Here is a 22,215-nt window from a genome sequence, read left to right as displayed (position 1 = left end):
CCCAGAACCGGCGAGGCCTCCGATAATGAGCGGCGGATTCTGCTCACAGAGGATCCATTTATCAGCCGCAGCGGAGACCGCGTCACATCAACCGTGATCCCGGGATCCATCTAATGTCATTTACTCATTACAGCTTCTCATGGAAAACTCAGGACGGAAACGCGGAATTCACCGAGAGACGCGGGAGCAACAATGTAACCAAGACCGGCACCACCTGTGCAACAATGTAACAAAGACTGCCGTCACCTGTGCAACAATGTAACAAAGACAGGCGCCACATGTGCAACAATGTAACAAAGACTGCCGTCACCTGTGCAACAATGTAACAAAGACTGCCGTCACCTGTGCAACAATGTAACAAAGACAGGGGCCACCTGTGCAACAATGTAACAAAGACTGCTGTCACCTGTGCAACAATGTAACAAAGACTGCCGTCACCTGTGCAACAATGTAACAAAGACTGCCGTCACCTGTGCAACAATGTAACAAAGACAGGCGCCCCCTGTGCAACAATGTAACAAAGACTGCCGTCACCTGTGCAACAATGTAACAAAGACAGGCGCCACCTGTGCAACAATGTAACCAAGACCGGCATCACCTGTGCAACAATGTAACAAAGACCGGCGTCACCTGTGCAACAATGTAACAAATACTGGAGTCACCTGTGCAACAATGTATCCAAGACCGGCATCACCTGTGCAACAATGTAACAAATACTGGAGTCACCTGTGCAGCAATGTAACAAAGACCAATGTCACCTGTGCAACAATGTAACAAAGACCGGCGTCACCTGTGCAACAATGTAACAAAGACAGGTGCCACCTGTGCAACAATGTAACAAATACTGGAGTCACCTGTGCAACAATGTATCCAAGACCGGCATCACCTGTGCAACAATGTAACAAATACTGGAGTCACCTGTGCAGCAATGTAACAAAGACCAATGTCACCTGTGCAACAATGTAACAAAGACAGGTGCCACCTGTGCAACAATGTAACAAATACTGGAGTCACCTGTGCAGCAATGTAACAAAGACCAATGTCACCTGTGCAACAATGTAACAAAGACCAACGTCACCTGTGCAACAATGTAACAAAGACCAATGTCACCTGTGCAACAATGTAACAAAGACCCAGCGGCATTTGTGCAACAATAAGACAAAACAACAGGGGCAGAGGGCACCGCTTCACTCACAGGGGGATCTCTGCTGAATAGAAATAATTGCCCAATATGAAGAAAAAAGAAAGTGTCAGCCAAGAAGGATCAGCAGAAAAATATACAATATTAATGAAGGATAACACATGGAAAAGTGACCAGTGCAATGAAAAACAAATAACAGCCGTAACACAGGGTCTGGACAGAGTCCGGAAATAAACCTGCTTTATATGTAAGACCTCCCGGTAATTAGAAATTAATATCAATAATATTAGTATAATATTATACTATATAATACTATAATAAAATATACAAGCCTGCAAATGTAAGGTTGAGAGAGCCTGCGAGCGGGGGAGGGGAAGGGACCAGCCACACGCGTATCGTCACCTCGTGGGGGACTTCATCAAGGGCAGAATAGAAGAAGTCCACCATCCCAGAATGATGTATAAGTAACAAACGTAATGAAAACCAAACACTTGCCACCGGTGCATGTGCTGTGTCCCGGAGTCTGGCTGCAGGTGAAGCAGCGCATGCGCAGTAGAGGCAGTTCTATAACGCATGTGTTGAGTGGACCAATGTCACTAACACATATATACACATGAATATAGAGATATTAAGTAGCACGCATGCGCAGAATAGCGCCAATAGCCCTTTCGTATACATGAGGATCCTATTATACAATGCGCATGCGCAAGATGGTGCTGGGGGAGCAGTCGATAGAAGATTACTAAGGATGTTGAGGCAAGCATTGCTAAAACAAAAAGATGTACAACGCATGCACTCGGGCACCCGAAATAATGCAAAGCATAGTCGAAAAAACATATAGCGAATGGAGAATACATGAGAATTATATTGTGCAATGCGCATGCGCAAGATGGTGCTGTAGAAGTGGTCGGCAGTAGGCTGCTAAAGACACTGAAGTATGCATTGCTAAAACAATGTGAATGTGACGCCCTGGGCAAGCCAGGGGTCACAGGTCACAACACCACCACACCCCACACTCCAGGTAGGCACATCACAGCTAAACTACAAATCCTTGTTGCCTTCCTCCAGAGGCTGATGATGCACACCAGGGGGTGGGCCAGGCGGTTGGCTCCGCCCACCGAGGAGGTCACAGCTCTGGAGGCAGGAAGTAACCAGGCAGAACAGTTAGGGGAGTGAAGGAGTAAACAACTAAGTGAAAGTGAAGGAAGGAAAGTGGAAAAAGGAGGAAAGCAAGTGAGGTGACAAGAAAGAAGGAAAGCCTGAAGGGTCCAGCTTTGTGTAGGGCCAGATCAGCAAGGTCAGCGACGGCGGTGACTGTCTGGAGGGGGACCGTTTGGAAGTTCCTGGAAGGACCCCGTAGGCTGTGTGCCCGGTGGTCTGGAGCAGTGTTCCGAAGAACAGTCAGCACCAGGGCAGGGGCCTCTCGGACCCCGGCAAGGCTAGGAGTCGCCCAATTTGCCGAATCCGTCAGTGAAGGGGACGTAGATCTCCCAACAACCAAGTCCCGATTGAAGGCAACAGCCCAACCTGAAGCAGAGAGACACCGCCACCGCCAAGGCACCAGTTTCTCAGGGCCAGCGCCTGCGGGCAAAGTGTAGAGCTCCTCCGGCCCAGATTGCAGTCGGGGAGCGGGTAACCGGAGGGAATCCACCGCTACCACAAGTCAACCATAGGTGCAAGGAAGAGGGACATCACCGTCACCTACCGGGAGTGCAGGTGCAGCCGTCTGTGGGACCGTCCTACCAGCCGTTTGGTTTACCGTACAAACTGTGTCCACGTCTCAGGCTGAGTGAGTACCACAGTGCCGCAAGGCACAGCGCTGCCCCCGCGTCCCTGCGCCCACCAGGCCCTGCACCTCACATCTCATCACCGGGCCCCGGGATCACCAACCCCTACCCACGGAGGGGCGACACAACACCTGGCTGCTCCGCATCACCATCCCCGGGACCCCCGTACTGAGCAGCGGTGGTGCAATCACCACAACCGTGGGTGGCGTCACGGACAATAATCATCCCCTCACCCAACAAACCCTTTCACTCACGGGCGAGGAGTGCCGCTCGAGAAACCCCCGGGATCCGGCCTACGGCTCGAGCCACCACTGAGCAGCGGCCGCCGGACCCGAGCAGAAGGGGGTGAGCGCGGTGTGCTGACACCCTCCTCCCCGCCCGCGACATGAACACAGCGCATGCGCTCGGGCACACAAGATGGCGCAGGTTGGAGAACACGTGACAAATGCTAATATAAACATTCTGTAACAGAAGTCATTATAAAGCTACAAATATCTGCAAAGAGCCGCAAAGAGCCGCAAAGAGCTACAAAGAGCCGCAAAGAGCCACAAAGAGCCGCAAAGAGCCGCAAAGAGCCGCAAAGAGCTGCAAAGAGCCGCAAAGAGCCGCAAAGAGCCGCAAAGAGCTACAAAGAGCCGCAAAGAGCCACAAAGAGCCACAAAGAGCCGCAAAGAGCCGCAAAGAGCTGCAAAGAGCCGCAAAGAGCCGCAAAGAGCCGCAAAGAGCTACAAAGAGCCGCAAAGAGCTACAAAGAGCCGCAAAGAGCTACAAAGAGCCGCAAAGAGCTACAAAGAGCCGCAAAGAGCTACAAAGAGCCGCAAAGAGCTACAAAGAGCCGCAAAGAGCCACAAAGAGCCGCAAAGAGCCGCAAAGAGCCGCAAAGAGCTACAAAGAGCCGCAAAGAGCTACAAAGAGCCGCAAAGAGCCACAAAGAGCCGCAAAGAGCCGCAAAGAGCCGCAAAGAGCTACAAAGAGCCACAAAGAGCCGCAAAGAGCCGCAAAGAGCCGCAAAGAGCCGCAAAGAGCTGCAAAGAGCCGCATAGAGCCGCAAAGGGCTGCAAAGAGCGCAGGAGCTGCTCAACAACAGCCGAGACAAGACCACAAGACAATCAGAGGCCACGAATGAGCGACCTCAGTGCGGGAAGTGTAAATAGAGTAACTCATTTATTGTTCTCTGATAACGAAAATAATCATGAGGCTTCTCTGATGTCTGCATTTACAATCTATATATACACGCCCAGTGATGTCACATATATACACGGTCAGTGATGTCACATATATACACGGTCAGCGATGTCACATATATACACGGTCAGCGATGTCACATATATACACGGTCAGTGATGTCACATATATACACGGTCAGTGATGTCACATATATACACGGTCAGCGATGTCACATATATGCACGGTCAGTGATGTCACATATATACACGGTCAGCGATGTCACATATATACACGGTCAGTGATGTCACATATATACACGGTCAGTGATGTCACATATATACACGGTCAGTGATGTCACATATATACACGGTCAGTGATGTCACATATATACACGGTCAGTGATGTCACATATATACACGGTCAGCGATGTCACATATATGCACGGTCAGCGATGTCACATATATACACGGTCAGTGATGTCACATATATACACGGTCAGTGATGTCACATATATACACGGTCAGTGATGTCACATATATACACGGTCAGCGATGTCACATATATGCACGGTCAGCGATGTCACATATATACACGGTCAGTGATGTCACATATATACACGGTCAGTGATGTCACATATATACACGGTCAGTGATGTCACATATATACACGGTCAGTGATGTCACATATATACACGGTCAGCGATGTCACATATATGCACGGTCAGCGATGTCACATATATACACGGTCAGCGATGTCACATATATACACGGTCAGCGATGTCACATATATGCACGGTCAGTGATGTCACATATATGCACGGTCAGCGATGTCACATATATACACGGTCAGCGATGTCACATATATACACGATAAGTGATGTCACATATATACACGGTCAGTGATGTCACATATATACACGGTCAGTGATGTCACATATATACACGGTCAGCGATGTCACATATATACACGGTCAGCGATGTCACATATATACACGATCAGTGATGTCACATATATACACGGTCAGTGATGTCACATATATACACGGTCAGCGATGTCACATATATACATGATCAGTGATGTCACATATATACATGATCAGTGATGTCACATATATACACGGTCAGCGATGTCACATATATACATGATCAGTGATGTCACATATATACATGATCAGTGATGTCACATATATACATGATCAGTGATGTCACATATATACATGATCAGTGATGTCACATATATACACGATCAGTGATGTCACATATATACACGGTCAGCGATGTCACATATATACATGATCAGTGATGTCACATATATACATGATCAGTGATGTCACATATATACATGATCAGTGATGTCACATATATACACGATAAGTGATGTCACATATATACACGGTCAGTGATGTCACATATATACACAGTCAGTGATGTCACATATATACACGGTCAGTGATGTCACATATATGCACGGTCAGTGATGTCACATATATGCACGGTCAGCGATGTCACATATATACACGGTCAGTGATGTCACATATATACACGGTCAGTTATGTCACATATATACACGGTCAGTGATGTCACATATATACACAGTCAGTGATGTCACATATATACACGGTCAGTGATGTCACATATATGCACGGTCAGTGATGTCACATATATGCACGGTCAGCGATGTCACATATATACACGGTCAGTGATGTCACATATATACACGGTCAGTGATGTCACATATATGCACGGTCAGTGATGTCACATATATACACGGTCAGCGATGTCACATATATACACGGTCAGCGATGTCACATATATACACGGTCAGTGATGTCACATATATACACGGTCAGTGATGTCACATATATACACGGTCAGTGATGTCACATATATACACGGTCAGCGATGTCACATATATACACGGTCAGTGATGTCACATATATACACGGTCAGTGATGTCACATATATACATGGTCAGTGATGTCACATATATACACGGTCAGTGATGTCACATATATACACGGTCAGTGATGTCACATATATATATATACACGGTCAGTGATGTCACATATATACACGGTCAGCGATGTCACATATATACACGGTCAGTGATGTCACATATATACACGGTCAGCGATGTCACATATATACACGGTCAGCGATGTCACATATATACACGGTCAGCGATGTGCTCGGCGGCGGCGGTGTCAGGTGGGGTGGACCTTGTACCTCATGGGCTGGGTCCGCAGAGCAGTCTTCAAGTCTTCTACGATTTTATTCCTCATCTCTGTATCTTCTTCATCAAAGGCGTAAAGAGTCTGCATCTGCGGGGAATAAAGAGTCTGTGAGCCGGGTCCGGCCGGGGAACGTGGCTTCTACCATCGGACTCCTAAGCATTGACCACGTCTCCGGGGTCAGCTCCACCGCGGGGAGGGCGACATTTCTAGGGCCGTTCACTGTAGATACAAAGACAAACGTTTCCCATTGTGTTGCCCTTTGTTTTCTGTATCATGTAATGGGTCACATTGTGGCGGCTCACGGACCGGCTGCCTCTAGGCCCTGGCAGTGGTTTCCAGGTGCCACGGGAGGTGGTGAGACCTTGGGCACGTCCCATGCCAGCTCTAGCTTGTGTCACTTACAACTTGGCAAACGAGCCCTTGAATTATTCAACCCCCATTCCAGTATAATGTAATATAGAATTCTAGAATTCAGTCTGAAGATGGCGGCTGCCCCCGGTGCTGCCCCCGAGAGCCGTTATTCCCAGTATGAACCCTCTATACTGGGCGGAGGGGCTGGTGGTCGCGGTGTTTGCCGGTTCTGGCCTTTGCCGCCCTCCTGTGCTTTACTTTAGTGGGTTACCTCCTGACACTGGGCTGCCATGTGCATCACTCATCATAGATCCAGGGTGAGATCCGGCAGACACCGGACTGTAGGACAGGATCTGGGCACTTATGGGGGTACGGGACATGTCACTACTATGGGGGCACTGTATAGGGGTGCCGTATGCACAACATTACTTGCACTCGTATGGTCCGGCCCCCGCTGCAGAGCTCCGATTTTACCATCATCATCATTAGCCATAAATGATACATGGATGGAGCGGAATCTTCACAATGTATCACGCTTGTATCTTCCGTGTCCAGCAGCGCTCACACAGAATAACGCTGCGCTCAGCACGTTCTGCGGGATCAGGAGAGGTATTTACACAGTAAACATCACTTACGGCTGCCATGGAGTTGATCCGGTCGATGTAATAGTCGGGCCAGCTGGTGGCCAGCTTATTCGGATCCTCTTGTTCCTGCAACAAATATAAAGAAAGGAGACGTGAGCTTTATCACTCCGGAGTCTACAGAGGAAGTATCCCAGAATAACAGGGTTACACAGAGCCATCAGAGGGGTCCGGAGGGGCTCCGACCACTGCACAACAAAGGGGTCTTACAGGTCCACTATATCATTATCATTAGAGGGCAGGGTCAGCAGGGTCATCTCATTATCATTAGAGGGCAGGGTCAGCAGGGTCATCTCATTATCCAGAGGTGTATCTAGGCTTTCTGGCACCCGGGGCAAGACTTCAGTTTGGCGCCCCCGAACTTCTCTTAATAATTTAATTCTCTTAATGTTCAAAGAGAAAAGCCAGTTGTCGTATGTGAGTATGAAAATCACATATGAGTGGAGTGGCCAAATGATGGCTGCTGGAACCAAACGCAGAGCTGAATCCTGACAGTGAGTATATTACATGCTGTTAGGATTGGGCTACAGTGCTTAATTTTATATGTAATGGGGTTGTCCAGGTTTAATCTGCAGTTACTATGTGACGTCAGGCTTCTGAATTCTCACAGTGCGCACACTGCCTGCTGTCAGGATTCTCTGGTGCCGATGGTCAGAGTGGGAGGTCATGAAACTGCAAATATGAGATTTACATATATGTGGTCACGTGCTGACTAGACATGCATGGCCTCGCTCAAAATGAATTGCGTGAGGCTGGACACGTCAAATCAGAATGTGGCCAGGAATATAAAAATCTAATACTTGCGTTCACAACCGTCCACTATTGCCACTGTCACCGGAGAATCACAACAGTGTGCAGAGCATGCATTGTGAGAATTCAGAAGCCTGAAGTCACCTAGAGTCATTGCAGAATTTCATCTCAAACTTAGACAAGCCCTTTACTTATACAATTAAGTAGTGTATCCCAATTCTAAGGAAAGGGGTTGACCAATCTTACAATTTAGGAATTGTTACTTGTGCACAGCATCAGAGCTAAAAACAGCACCAGAACCAGCAGAGGTACAGAAATACATAATTATAACACCCAACAGTACAAAAACACAGCATCACAACCACCAGCAGTACAGAAATTCATCACCAGAACCACCAGCAGTACAGAAATACATCCATATAACCCCATCAGTTCAGAAACACAGCATCAAAACCCTCATCGGTACAGCAATACATAATCAGAACCACAAGCAGTACATGGTACATCAATTGTAATGTCAGGTCAGACCCATACACATTTGTATTGCATGAACTTCCAGTACATCCAGGGCTGGCTCCAAGTTTTTGTGGGCCCTGGGCAAAAGAGTCTCAGTTGGCCCCATACACACATAGAAACGCACATATACATATTTAAAAATAAATTCACAACAATTCATCTAAATAGACAAATCTAGACAGTCATATACACTGACATACATAGATACACATCGTACACGCACACACAGACACATTAGAGATATAGTATTGTGTGTGGGGCAAATAGTACTGGGGATGTACAGCACTGGGGTGCGTGGGGCAGTTAGTACTTCGGGTATACAGCTCTGGGGTGGGGAGGATGACATACAGCTCGGCGGTATGTAGATGCTTCGGCTCCTCTGTGAGTTGAGCCTAGAATGTATGGGCTCTTTCCATGTTAGTGGGCGTGACCAGCTTCATTACAAAATAAGGGATACCTGGAAGGAGCCCATACATTCTAGCATCTACCTTCATCTGTTGGACGGGGAGCACAGTGCACAGTGCATGCTAGCTCCGCCCACAGACAAACAGACCCTGCACGCAGCAGTGAAAGCTCCGTGCAAGTGAGGGGTTAAGAGCCAGCAAACCAGGAAAGTGCGGGCTCTGGCCTCCGGGGAGACTCAGTGCTGCATCAGTCGGCATGACAGCGCCCCCCCTGACACTGCACCCGGGGCAGATGCCCCGCCAGCCCCCCCTAGATAGGCCTCTGCTTATCATTAGGGGCGGGGTCAGCAGAGTAATATCATTATCATTTGAGGGCGGGGTCAGCAGTCATCTCATTATCATTAGTGGGCGGGGTCAGCAGTCATCTCATTATCATTAGTGGGCGGGGTCAGCAGAGTGATCTCATCATCATTAGAGGGCGGGGTCAGCAGAGTCATCTCATCATCATCAGAGGGAGGGGTCAGCAGAGTCATCTCATCATCATTAGAGGGAGGGGTCAGCAGGTTCATCTCATTATCATTAGAGGGTGGGGTCAGCAGAGTCATCTCATTATCATTAGAGGGAGGGGTCAGCAGGTTCATCTCATTATCATTAGAGGGTGGGGTCAGCAGGTTCATCTCATTATCATTAGAGGGCAGGGTCAGCAGAATCATCTCATCATCATTAGAGGGAGGGGTCAGCAGACTCATCTCATTATCATTAGAGGGCAGGGTCAGCAGAATCATCTCATCATCATTAGAGGGAGGGGTCAGCAGGTTCATCTCATTATCATTAGAGGGTGGGGTCAGCAGGTTCATCTCATTATCATTAGAGGGCAGGGTCAGCAGAATCATCTCATCATCATTAGAGGGTGGGGTCAGCAGAGTCATCTCATTATCATTAGAGGGCAGGGTCAGCAGAATCATCTCATCATCATTAGAGGGAGGGGTCAGCAGAGTCATCTCATTATCATTAGAGGGCAGGGTCAGCAGAGTCATCTCATCATCATTAGAGGGTGGGGTCAGCAGAGTCATCTCATTATTATTAGAGTGCGGGGTCAGCAGAGTCATCTCATCATCATCAGAGGGAGGGGTCAGCAGAGTCATCTCATCATCATCAGAGGGAGGGGTCAGCAGAGTCATCTCATTATCATTAGAGGGCGGGGTCAGCAGAGTCATCTCATTATCATTAGAGGGCAGGGTCAGCAGAGTCATCTCATTATCATTAGAGGGAGGGGTCAGCAGAGTCATCTCATCATTATGAGAGGGCGGGGTCAGCAGAGTCATCTCATTATCATTAGAGGGTGGGGTCAGCAGAGTCATCTCATTATCATTAGAGGGAGGGGTCAGCAGAGTCATCTCATTATCATTACAGGGAGGGGTCAGCAGAGTCATCTCATCATCATTAGAGGGCAGGGTCAGCAGAGTAATCTCATTATCATTAGAGGGAGGGGTCAGCAGAGTCATCTCATTATTATTAGAGGGTGGGGTCAGCAGAGTCATCTCATTATCATTACAGGGCAGGGTCAGCAGAGTCCTCTCATTATCATTAGTGGGCAGGGTCAGCAGAGTCATCTCATTATCATTAGAGGGCAGGGTCAGCAGAGTCATCTCATTATCATTAGAGGGCAGGGTCAGCAGAGTCATCTCATCATCATTAGAGGGAGGGGTCAGCAGAGTCATCTCACCATCATTAGAGGGAGGGGTCAGCAGAGTCATCTCACTATCATTAGAGGGCAGGGTCAGCAGTCATCTCATCATCATTAGAGGGAGGGGTCAGCAGAGTCATCTCATCATCATTAGAGGGCGGGGTCAGCAGAGTCATCTCATTATCATTAGAGGGCGGGGTCAGCAGAGTCATCTCATTATCATTAGAGGGCGGGGTCAGCAGAGTCATCTCGTCATCATTAGAGGGAGGGGTCAGCAGAGTCATCTCATCATCATTAGAGGGAGGGGTCAGCAGAGTCATCTCATCATCATTAGAGGGAGGGGTCAGCAGAGTCATCTCACTATCATTAGAGGGAGGGGTCAGCAGAGTCATCTCATCATCATTAGAGGGAGGGGTCAGCAGAGTCATCTCATCATCATTAGAGGGAGGGGTCAGCAGAGTCATCTCACTATCATTAGAGGGAGGGGTCAGCAGAGTCATCTCACTATCATTAGAGGGAGGGGTCAGCAGAGTCATCTCATCATCATTAGAGGGAGGGGTCAGCAGAGTCATCTCACTATCATTAGAGGGAGGGGTCAGTAGAGTCATCTCATTATCATTAGAGGGAGGGGTCAGCAGAGTCATCTCACTATCATTAGAGGGAGGGGTCAGCAGAGTCATCTCATCATCATTAGAGGGAGGGGTCAGCAGAGTCATCTCACTATCATTAGAGGGAGGGGTCAGCAGACTCATCTCATCATCATTAGAGGGAGGGGTCAGCAGAGTCATCTCATCATCATTAGAGGGAGGGGTCAGCAGAGTCATCTCATCATCATTAGAGGGCGGGGTCAGCAGAGTCATCTCATCATCATTAGAGGGCGGGGTCAGCAGAGTCATCTCATCATCATTAGAGGGCGGGGTCAGCAGAGTCATCTCATCATCATTAGAGGGCGGGGTCAGCAGAGTCATCTCATCATCATTAGAGGGCGGGGTCAGCAGAGTCATCTCATCATCATTAGAGGGCGGGGTCAGCAGAGTCATCTCATCATCATTAGAGGGCGGGGTCAGCAGAGTCATCTCATCATCATTAGAGGGCAGGGTCAGCAGAGTCATCTCATTATCATTAGAGGGCAGGGTCAGCAGAGTCATCTCATTATCATTAGAGGGCGGGGTCAGCAGAGTCATCTCATTATCATTAGAGGGCGGGGTCAGCAGAGTCATCTCATCATCATTAGAGGGCGGGGTCAGCAGAGTCATCTCATCATCATTAGAGGGCGGGGTCAGCAGAGTCATCTCATCATCATTAGAGGGCAGGGTCAGCAGAGTCATCTCATTATCATTAGAGGGCAGGGTCAGCAGAGTCATCTCATTATCATTAGAGGGCGGGGTCAGCAGAGTCATCTCATCATCATTAGAGGGCAGGGTCAGCAGAGTCATCTCATTATCATTAGAGGGCGGGGTCAGCAGAGTCATCTCATCATCATTAGAGGGCGGGGTCAGCAGAGTCATCTCATCATCATTAGAGGGAGGGGTCCGCAGAGTCATCTCATCATCATTAGAGGGCGGGGTCAGCAGAGTCATCTCATTATCATTAGTGGGCGGGGTCAGCAGAGTCATCTCATCATCATTAGAGGGCGGGGTCAGCAGAGTCATTTGGGCGCTGTGTGTCGTATTCCCTGGAGGAGAAGGTTTTATGACATGGTTATTGCTTGGAAGTCACGGCCTGGAAGTGAATTGCGGGGTCATCGCGCCTGCAGCCTCAGCGCCTCGTCCACACGGAGCGTTACACCTCGGCCCCCGGGAGCGGATTTGTCATTACCATCAAATAATCACTCTAAAAGCAGAGGACGGCTTCTCTCCCGGCACCGCGGGGGGTGTCCAAACCCCAAGAATCAGCGACGGATGAACCCAGCACTCACCAGCCCGAGGACTGAAGACGCAATATGTCTGCCGCTGGGGGCGCGGGGGCTACTGGGGTTCTGCCAACGGGAAACCCGATGACAAAAGTCCAGAAGCTCGTCCTCCGATGACCGGGAGTGGACATCAAAAATAGGGAGTGCGGACGTCTGATGCTCCAATACAAGATGCTGGGTTCAGACAACACCTAAAAATACCTATAACCTAACGGCAGGGAACATATACTGACACCAACCACAGCATCCCCATAACAGTGCCAGCCACAGTATCCCCATAACAGTGCCAACCACAGCATCCCCATAACAGTGCCAGCCACAGCATCTCCATAACAGTGCCAGCCACAGCATCTCCATAACAGTGCCAGCCACAGCATCCCCATAACAGTGCCAGCCACAGCATCCCCATAACGGTGCCAGCCACAGCATCCCCATAACAGTGCCAGCCACAGCATCTCCATAACAGTGCCTAAATGAGGTCACTGATTTGTTTTATTGAACTGGTTTCTTCTCCTGCTGCCCTTTCTTGTTTTTAGGTTCCTATAATGGTGTTTCGACCACTGCAAAAATGTTTTTATACGTATATATGTATGCATCTTCATGAATGTTTTTATGTATACATATGTTTATTTATTCATATATATATATATATATATATATATATATATATATATATATATATATATACATATATATGTATATATTTTTCCCTTTTTAATACCCCCCTCTTCATTTATGTGTTGTTTCATTAACACTCATTGTCTTTTATACCATTTTATATCAACCTATAATATTACATATAATTTTAATATCATGACAGCCCTGTATTTATTCATGTTTTTATCATATGCTTCTATTGCGTTTTTATCTATTCCTTTCTCTTTCCTCCAGCTTATTGTCTACACATCCCCAACACCTTCATTTGAATCACTGTAGATTTTACTCTATAGTATTCCATGTTTTTTTTTTTGTTTTTTTTTTTTTTTTCCCCTTTTTTCATACTCATTTGTGTGCTTTTGTGCACTATAAGGAAGCAATTATTTTTCTTCGATTGTTTAACGTAGGTGCAGTAAGTTTATTTTTCACGGGTATGAACTCCTGCACTTCTTACTGTTTCGAACTCACATCACCCCATCATGCACACGCTCTAGCAGTCCTCTCTCTTTCACAGGGAACCGCTCCTCTTCTCTACCTGCTGAGCACAGGTGTATTGAGCTTTTTTTCCCACGGTTATGATTTTTCATTACCTTTCAGTCTATTAAACTCTTGTCACCTTCCCCACGCATACGCTTTAACAATTTTCCCTTTCTATAGAACCGCTCCATAGTGGAGTGGATTCTTTGCCCTTAAATATCAATTACTTTTAATCTAGCGATTCCCTATACACCACTAATATTTTTTTGTGTGTATGTATGTATGTATGTATATATATATATATATATATAAGTGTGTATATATGTATATATATGTATATAATTTTTTCTTGCAACTCAAGTTTAATAATAAAAAAGTTTTGTTTTTTTTTTTCTCTTCCTGTCCCTCTCACATGTAAATATGCCGTTTTTATATATTCAAAAGACACATAAGAGAGATTTATTTTAGCAAATATGCACTTTCTATGTATTTTAATTCCACCACCTTGTGCCTGTTTCACATATTATTTATGTTCACTTTCCCCAAGTACAAATCCACAGTAACCATATTCCTGTTTAGTGTAGAGGTTTGGCCTCTGTGCTATCACCTACACTTTCTGGGTTCGCACACCATCTGCTTTTCTTTTACCCTCGTCCCCACTTTTTTCTTTTTATACTCTTTTATTAAATAACACGCAATAATTATTATTTTTATGTTTTTTTATTGATCCTTCACTGATCCACTAATTTTCTCTTTGAGATGTTCATGTTATTTCACGGTAATTCCTTCGGTTCATTTGTGCTGATTTAATGTGTGCTTTCCCCTTTTTTTTTTTTTTTTTTTTTTCTCTTCTCCATGCGGCGCTGAGTCATCGGCTCTGAGTCATATGGGCTGTTCACTTTTCAAATGCATATGTGGCTACTGGTCTTCCTTTATATAGGCTCTGTTGCCCCTTTTTTGTAATATGATTTATTTTCCTGAGGAAGGAGACGGAGATGTCTCTGAAACGCGTAGAATTATGAAATAAAGGAAATCTTTTTCATCTACAACATCAGTGGTTTTTAGCGCGGCATTTAAACCGGTTTTCTCTTTACCTGACCTATATTTTATATACAGCATCTCCATAACAGTGCCAGCCACAGCATCCCCATAACAGTGCCAGCCACAGCATCCCCATAACAGTGCCAGCCACAGCATCTCCATAACGGTGCCAGCCACATCATCCCCATAACGGTGCCAGCCACGGCATCCCCATAACAGTGCCAGACACAGCATCCCCATAACAGTGCCAGCCACAGCATCCCCATAATGGTGCCAACCACAGCATCTCCATAACAGTGCCAGCCACAGCATCCCCATAACAGTGCCAGACACAGCATCCCCATAACGGTGCCAGCCACAGCATCCCCATAACGGTGCCAGCCACAGCATCCCCATAACGGTGCCAGCCACAGCATCCCCATAACAGTGCCAGCCACAGCATCCCCATAACAGTGCCAGCCACAGCATCTCCATAACGGTGCCAGCCACAGCATCTCCATAACGGTGCCAGCCACAGCATCTCCATAACGGTGCCAGCCACAGCATCCCCATAACGGGGCCAACAACAGCATCCCCATAACAGTGCCAGCCACAGCATCCCCATAACAGTGCCAGCCACAGCATCCCCATAACGGGGCCAACAACAGCATCCCCATAACAGTGCCAGCCACAGCATCCCCATAACAGTGCCAGCCACAGCATCTCCATAACGGTGCCAGCCACAGCATCTCCATAACGGTGCCAGCCACAGCATCTCCATAACAGTGCCAGCTACAGCATCCCCATAACAGTGCCAGCCACAGCATCCCCATAACGGGGCCAACAACAGCATCCCCATAACAGTGCCAGCCACAGCATCCCCATAACAGTGCCAGCCACAGCATCCCCATAATGGTGCCAACCACAGCATCCCCATAACAGTGCCAGCTACAGCATCCCCATAACAGTGCCAGCCACAGCATCCCCATAACGGGGCCAACAACAGCATCCCCATAACAGTGCCAGCCACAGCATCCCCATAACGGGGCCAACAACAGCATCCCCATAACAGTGCCAGCCACAGCATCCCCATAACAGTGCCAGCCACAGCATCTCCATAACGGTGCCAGCCACAGCATCTCCATAATGGTGCCAGCCACAGCATCCCCATAACGGGGCCAACAACAGCATCCCCATAACAGTGCCAGCCACAGCATCCCCATAACAGTGCCAGCCACAGCATCCCCATAACGGGGCCAACAACAGCATCCCCATAACAGTGCCAGCCACAGCATCCCCATAACAGTGCCAGCCACAGCATCTCCATAACGGTGCCAGCCACAGCATCTCCATAACAGTGCCAGCCACAGCATCCCCATAACAGTGCCAGCTACAGCATCCCCATAACAGTGCCAGCCACAGCATCCCCATAACGGGGCCAACAACAGCATCCCCATAACAGTGCCAGCCACAGCATCCCCATAACAGTGCCAGCCACAGCATCCCCATAATGGTGCCAACCACAGCATCCCCATAACAGTGCCAGCTACAGCATCCCCATAACAGTGCCAGCCACAGCATCCCCATAACAGTGCCAGCCACAGCATCCCCATAATGGTGCCAACCACAGCATCCACATAACGGTGCCAGCCACAGCATCCCCATAACAGTGCCAGCCACAGCATCTCCATAATGGTGCCAGCCACAGCATCCCCATAACAGTGCCAGCCACAGCATCCCCATAACAGTGCCAGCCACAGCATCCCCATAACGGGGCCAACAACAGCATCCCCATAACAGTGCCAGCCACAGCATCCCCATAATGGTGCCAGCCACAGCATCCCCATAACAGTGCCAGCCACAGCATCCCCATAACAGTGCCAGCCACAGCATCCCCATAACAGTGCCAGCCACAGCATCCCCATAACAGTGCCAGCCACAGCATCCCCATAACGGGGCCAACAACAGCATCCCCATAACAGTGCCAGCCACAGCATCCCCATAATGGTGCCAGCCACAGCATCCCCATAACAGTGCCAGCTACTGCATCCCCATAACAGTGCCAGCCACAGCATCCCCATAACAGTGCCAGCCACAGCATCCCCATAACGGTGCCAACCACAGCATCCCCATAACAGTGCCAGACACAGCATCCCCATAACGGTGCCAGCCACAGCATCCCCATAATGGTGCCAGACACAGCATCCCCATAACGGTGCCAACCACAGCATCCCCATAACAGTGCCAACCACAGCATCCCCATAACAGTGCCAGCCACAGCATCCCCATAACAGTGCCAGACACAGCATCCCCATTACGGGGCCAACCACAGCATCCCCATAATGGTGCCAGCCACAGCATCCCCATAACAGTGCCAGCTACAGCATCCCCATAACAGTGCCAGCCACAGTGCCCACACCAGATCCAGCCAAAGTTACCCCACAACAATAACAGCACTAGTGCCCCTATGTCACTGACATTAATAATGTCCCTATAACAGTGTCCCACACAGTGCCCCCATAACGTCCAAAGTGTCCGCATAATACTGACATCTGCCCCATTATGTCAGTTGCAGTGCCCTCATATCAGTGACATCTACACAGCCTCCATAACTGACACATCCACACTGCCCCATAACATCAGCCGCAGTGCCCCTATAACAGCGACATCTAAACTGCCCCATAACGTCAGCCGCAGACCGCAGTGCCTCCATAATAGTAACATCCACACTGCCCCATAATGTCATCTGCAGTGCCTCCATAATAGTAACATCCACACTGCCCCATAATGTCATCTGCAGTGCCTCCATAATAGTGACATCCACACAGCCTCCACCATGTCGGCTGCAGTGCCCCATTACAGTGTCATCGGCTGTGTCCCCAAAAGTGTTTTCTGGTGACACTGTTCTGGGGGCTCAGCTTCCTAATAACAGTGAGTCACAGTGCCCCCATAACCGTGCCCCCTTCTTATCCCCACTGGGGGCCATTGGAGGGTGTGGTCCCGTAACGGTGCAGCAGGCACTGGTCCCTGCCTCTATCACTGAACCCCATGGACCTGGGATAACCTGGAAACAAGGTCCGCTCTCCTGGGATTTCGAGGGTCTCCCCTTTTATTGAGGTTCACGTGAATTTCACAGAAAATAAATGCACCAGATTACAAGTGATGGGGAACAAATGTGAACAAAGCATTACATGGGGGGCAGAGGGATTTATCCCAGAGATTCTCCTATGTGCGCCCAGTGCAGGGCATTGGTGGAGCTTGTAACGTGTGCAGGGCATTGGTGGAGCTTGTAACGTGTGCAGGGCATTGGTGGAGCTTGTAACGTGTGCAGGGCATTGGTGGAGCTTGTAACGTGTGCAGGGCATTGGTGGAGCTTGTAACGTGTGCAGGGCATTGGTGGAGCTTGTAACGTGTGCAGGGCATTGGTGGAGCTTGTAACGTGTGCAGGGCATTGGTGGAGCTTGTAACGTGTGCAGGGCATTGGTGGAGCTTGTAACGTGTGCAGGGCATTGGTGGAGCTTGTAACGTGTGCAGGGCATTGGTGGAGCTTGTAACGTGTGCAGGTCATTGGTGGAGCTTGTAACGTGTGCAGGGCATTGGTGGAGCTTGTAACGTGTGCAGGTCATTGGTGGAGCTTGTAACGTGTGCAGGGCATTGGTGGAGCTTGTAACGTGTGCAGGGCATTGGTGGAGCTTGTAACGTGTTTTCCCTCTGGAACGTTCCCGAGTTTCCTTCAGGCGACATCTGAGCCTCGTCTCCTGAACACATAAAGCGGCTCCTGGACCCGGTACCTGGATCCGCTGCCGGCTGACGTCCCCCCCAAACAAGGGGGACCATGTAACACGCGGAGGCAGAAAAAGGCTTTCACTTGTTAACACCAAAGCACGAAAACACATGTAACCCGTTCCCATAAACCTCGGAATGGAAAAAGTATCAGGGAAAATGATCCAGAAGCTGGAAACAGCGAGAAGACACTTTCCATCGTCCCACTCCTGGCTTATGTGTGACCCTGCCACGGGGGGTGAACACCGCCATCAAAGCGGGGGCAGCGCACTACACGAAGCGAGAAGGGCACAACATTAGGAACTTTTTGCTAATATTTTTGGAATTTTTGTATCATCTGCTCTACATAAATGTAGGACAAGGGTCTTGAAATCAGGGCTCTGCGATGTGGGGACGGAGGGGGCTCATCACTCCTGGAGGCAGGATCCTCTGAAAGGTCATTTTAAAAGCTTTTTGCTTTGCACTTGTCGGGAAGGCTCAGGCCAAACCCCACCACAACCAGTAAAGTCCCAGACTGGCCTACATATATTATCAGAGAGGCGCAGCACAGCCAAGATCACGCTCAGCCCACCACAATGAGCCCCCATTATTGCTCAGAGCTTTGACAGCCGGAGGCTCCTGGGTTTTCTCTTAATGCCCTTTTTATGACCCAGAATGGGGGGGCATCGAGTATATTCTGACCACTTAACAGCTAAGGGTCTAGCACCACCGATGACCGCCCTCAGGCCCCATAGAAGTCGCATGATCTGCACAGTCTAATCGCTGGAAAACTGCAAAGTAACTGGGAAGAATTGGCCCAAACTTCAAGAAACCTTGTGGGAACCTTCCAGCACCAAGTCCCCAGAGGGTACATCTACAGAAAGGCATCCACATCAATTGTCATATCTAATCCTCTCCTGTGTGATACTGTCTGCTGAGCCGTGTATCTAATCCTCTCCTGTGTGATACTGTCTGCTGAGCTGTGCATCTAATCCTCTCCTGTGTGATACTGTCTGCTGATCTGTGTATCTAATCCTGTCCTGTGTGATACTGTCTGCTGAGATGTGTATCTAATCCTCTCCTGTGTGATACTGTCTGCTGAGCCGTGTATCTAATCCTCTCCTGTGTGATACTGTCTGCTGAGCTGTGTATCTAATCCTCTCCTGTGTGATACTGTCTGCTGAGCTGTGTATCTAATCCTCTCCTGTGAGATACTGTCTGCTGATCTGTGTATCTAATCCTGTCCTGTGTGATACTGTCTGCTGAGATGTGTATCTAATCCTCTCCTGTGTGATACTGTCTGCTGAGCCGTTTATCTAATCCTCTCCTGTGTGATACTGTCTGCTGATCTGTGTATCTAATCCTCTCCTGTGTGATACTGTCTGCTGAGCTGTGCATCTAATCCTCTCCTGTGTGATACTGTCTGCTGAGCTGTGTATCTAATCCTCTCCTGTGTGATACTGTCTGCTGAGCTGTGTATCTAATCCTCTCCTGTGAGATACTGTCTGCTGATCTGAGTATCTAATCCTGTCCTGTGTGATACTGTCTGCTGAGCTGTGTATCTAATCCTATCCTGTGTGATACTGTCTGCTGAGCTGTGTATCTAATCCTCTCCTGTGTGATACTGTCTGCTGAGCAGTGTATCTAATCCTCTCCTGTGTCATACTGTCTGCTGAGCAGTGTATCTAATCCTCTCCTGTGTGATACTGTCTGCTGAGCTGTGTATCTAATCCTCTCCTGTGTGATACTGTCTGCAGAGCTGTGTATCTAATCCTTTCCTGTGTGATACTGTCTGCTGAGCTGTGTATCTAATCCTCTCCTGTGTCATACTGTCTGCTGAGCAGTGTATCTAATCCTCTCCTGTGTGATACTGTCTGCTGAGCCGTGTATCTAATCCTCTCCTGTGTGATACCCTCTGCTGAGCCGTGTATCTAATCCTCTCCTGTGTGATAGTGTCTGCTGAGCCGTGTATCTAATCCTGTCCTGTGTGATACCGTCTGCTGAGCTGTGTATCTAATCCTTTCCTGTGTGATACTGTCTGCTGAGCTGTGTATCTAATCCTATCCTGTGTGATACTGTCTGCTGAGCCGTGTATCTAATCCTATCCTGTGTGATACTGTCTGCTGAGCCGTGTATCTAATCCTCCCCTGTGTGATACTGTCTGCTGAGCTGTGTATCTAATCCTTTCCTGTGTGATACTGTCTGCTGAGCTATGTATCTAATCCTCTCCTGTGTGATACTGTCTGCTGAGCTGTGTATCTAATCCTATCCTGTGTGATACTGTCTGCTGAGCCGTGTATCTAATCCTATCCTGTGTGATACTGTCTGCTGAGCTGTGTATCTAATCCTATCCTGTGTGATACTGTCTGCTGAGCTGTGTATCTAATAATCTCCTGTGTGATACTGTCTGCTGAGCTGTGTATCTAATCCTCTCCTGTGTGATACTGTCTGCTGAGCTGTGTATCTAATCCTCCCCTGTGTGATACTGTCTGCTGAGCTGTGTATCTAATCCTTTCCTGTGTGATACTGTCTGCTGAGCTATGTATCTAATCCTCTCCTGTGTGATACTGTCTGCTAAGCTGTGTATCTAATCCTATCCTGTGTGATACTGTCTGCTGAGCGGTGTATCTAATCCTCTCCTGTGTGATACTGTCTGTTGAGCTGTGTATCTAATCTTCTCCTGTGTGATACTGTCTGCTGAGCTGTGTATCTAATCCTATCCTGTGTGATACTGTCTGCTGAGCCGTGTATCTAATCCTATCCTGTGTGATACTGTCTGCTGAGCTGTGTATCTAATCCTATCCTGTGTGATACTGTCTGCTGAGCTGTGTATCTAATAATCTCCTGTGTGATACTGTCTGCTGAGCTGTGTATCTAATCCTCTCCTGTGTGATACTGTCTGCTGAGCTGTGTATCTAATCCTCTCCTGTGTGATACTGTCTGCTGAGCTGTGTATCTAATCCTCCCCTGTGTGATACTGTCTGCTGAGCTGTGTATCTAATCCTTTCCTGTGTGATACTGTCTGCTGAGCTATGTATCTAATCCTCTCCTGTGTGATACTGTCTGCTGAGCTATGTATCTAATCCTCTCCTGTGTGATACTGTCTGCTAAGCTGTGTATCTAATCCTATCCTGTGTGATACTGTCTGCTGAGCGGTGTATCTAATCCTCTCCTGTGTGATACTGTCTGTTGAGCTGTGTATCTAATCCTATCCTGTGTGGTACTGTGTGCTGAGCTGTGTATCTAATCTTCTCCTGTGTGATACTGTCTGCTGAGCTGCGTATCTAATCCTATCCTGTGTGATACTGTCTGCTGAGCTGTGTATCTAATCATCTCCTGTGTGATACTGTCTGCTGAGCTGTGTATCTAATCCTCTCCTGTGTGATACTGTCTGTTGAGCTGTGTATCTAATCTTCTCCTGTGTGATACTGTCTGCTGAGCTGCGTATCTAATCCTATCCTGTGTGATACTGTCTGCTGAGCTGTGTATCTAATCCTCTCCTGTGTGATACTGTCTGCTGAGCTGTGTATCTAATCCTCTCCTGTGTGATACTGTCTGTTGAGCTGTGTATCTAATCCTCCCCTGTGTGATACTGTCTGCTGAGCTGTGTATCTAATCCTTTCCTGTGTGATACTGTCTGCTGAGCTGTGTATCTAATCCTCTCCTGTGTGATACTGTCTGTTGAGCTGTGTATCTAATCCTCCCCTGTG

At 48.3% G+C, this 22,215-nt stretch overlaps 1 protein-coding gene across 4 annotated transcripts in view; it reads right to left on the bottom strand.

Annotated features, from left to right (window-relative positions):
- DAAM2 (dishevelled associated activator of morphogenesis 2) overlaps nucleotides 1–22,215 on the bottom strand; it is a 319,005-nt gene that overhangs the window by 146,589 nt on the left and 150,201 nt on the right. For all 4 annotated transcript variants that reach the window (XM_075339000.1, XM_075338999.1, XM_075338998.1 and 1 more), the window contains exons 4-5: nucleotides 7,315–7,389; nucleotides 6,321–6,415 (exon numbers count right to left, since the gene is read on the bottom strand). In XM_075339000.1, the coding sequence (XP_075195115.1) occupies nucleotides 6,321–6,415; nucleotides 7,315–7,389 (170 nt within the window). The remainder of the gene's footprint in view (nucleotides 1–6,320; nucleotides 6,416–7,314; nucleotides 7,390–22,215) is intronic.

Source organism: Anomaloglossus baeobatrachus, chromosome 3 (genome assembly GCF_048569485.1).
Source record: "Anomaloglossus baeobatrachus isolate aAnoBae1 chromosome 3, aAnoBae1.hap1, whole genome shotgun sequence".
Classification (NCBI taxonomy): domain Eukaryota; kingdom Metazoa; phylum Chordata; class Amphibia; order Anura; family Aromobatidae; genus Anomaloglossus; species Anomaloglossus baeobatrachus.
The sequence above is the reverse complement of the archived record's forward strand: the minus strand, read 5'-3'. Positions and strand labels throughout refer to the sequence as shown.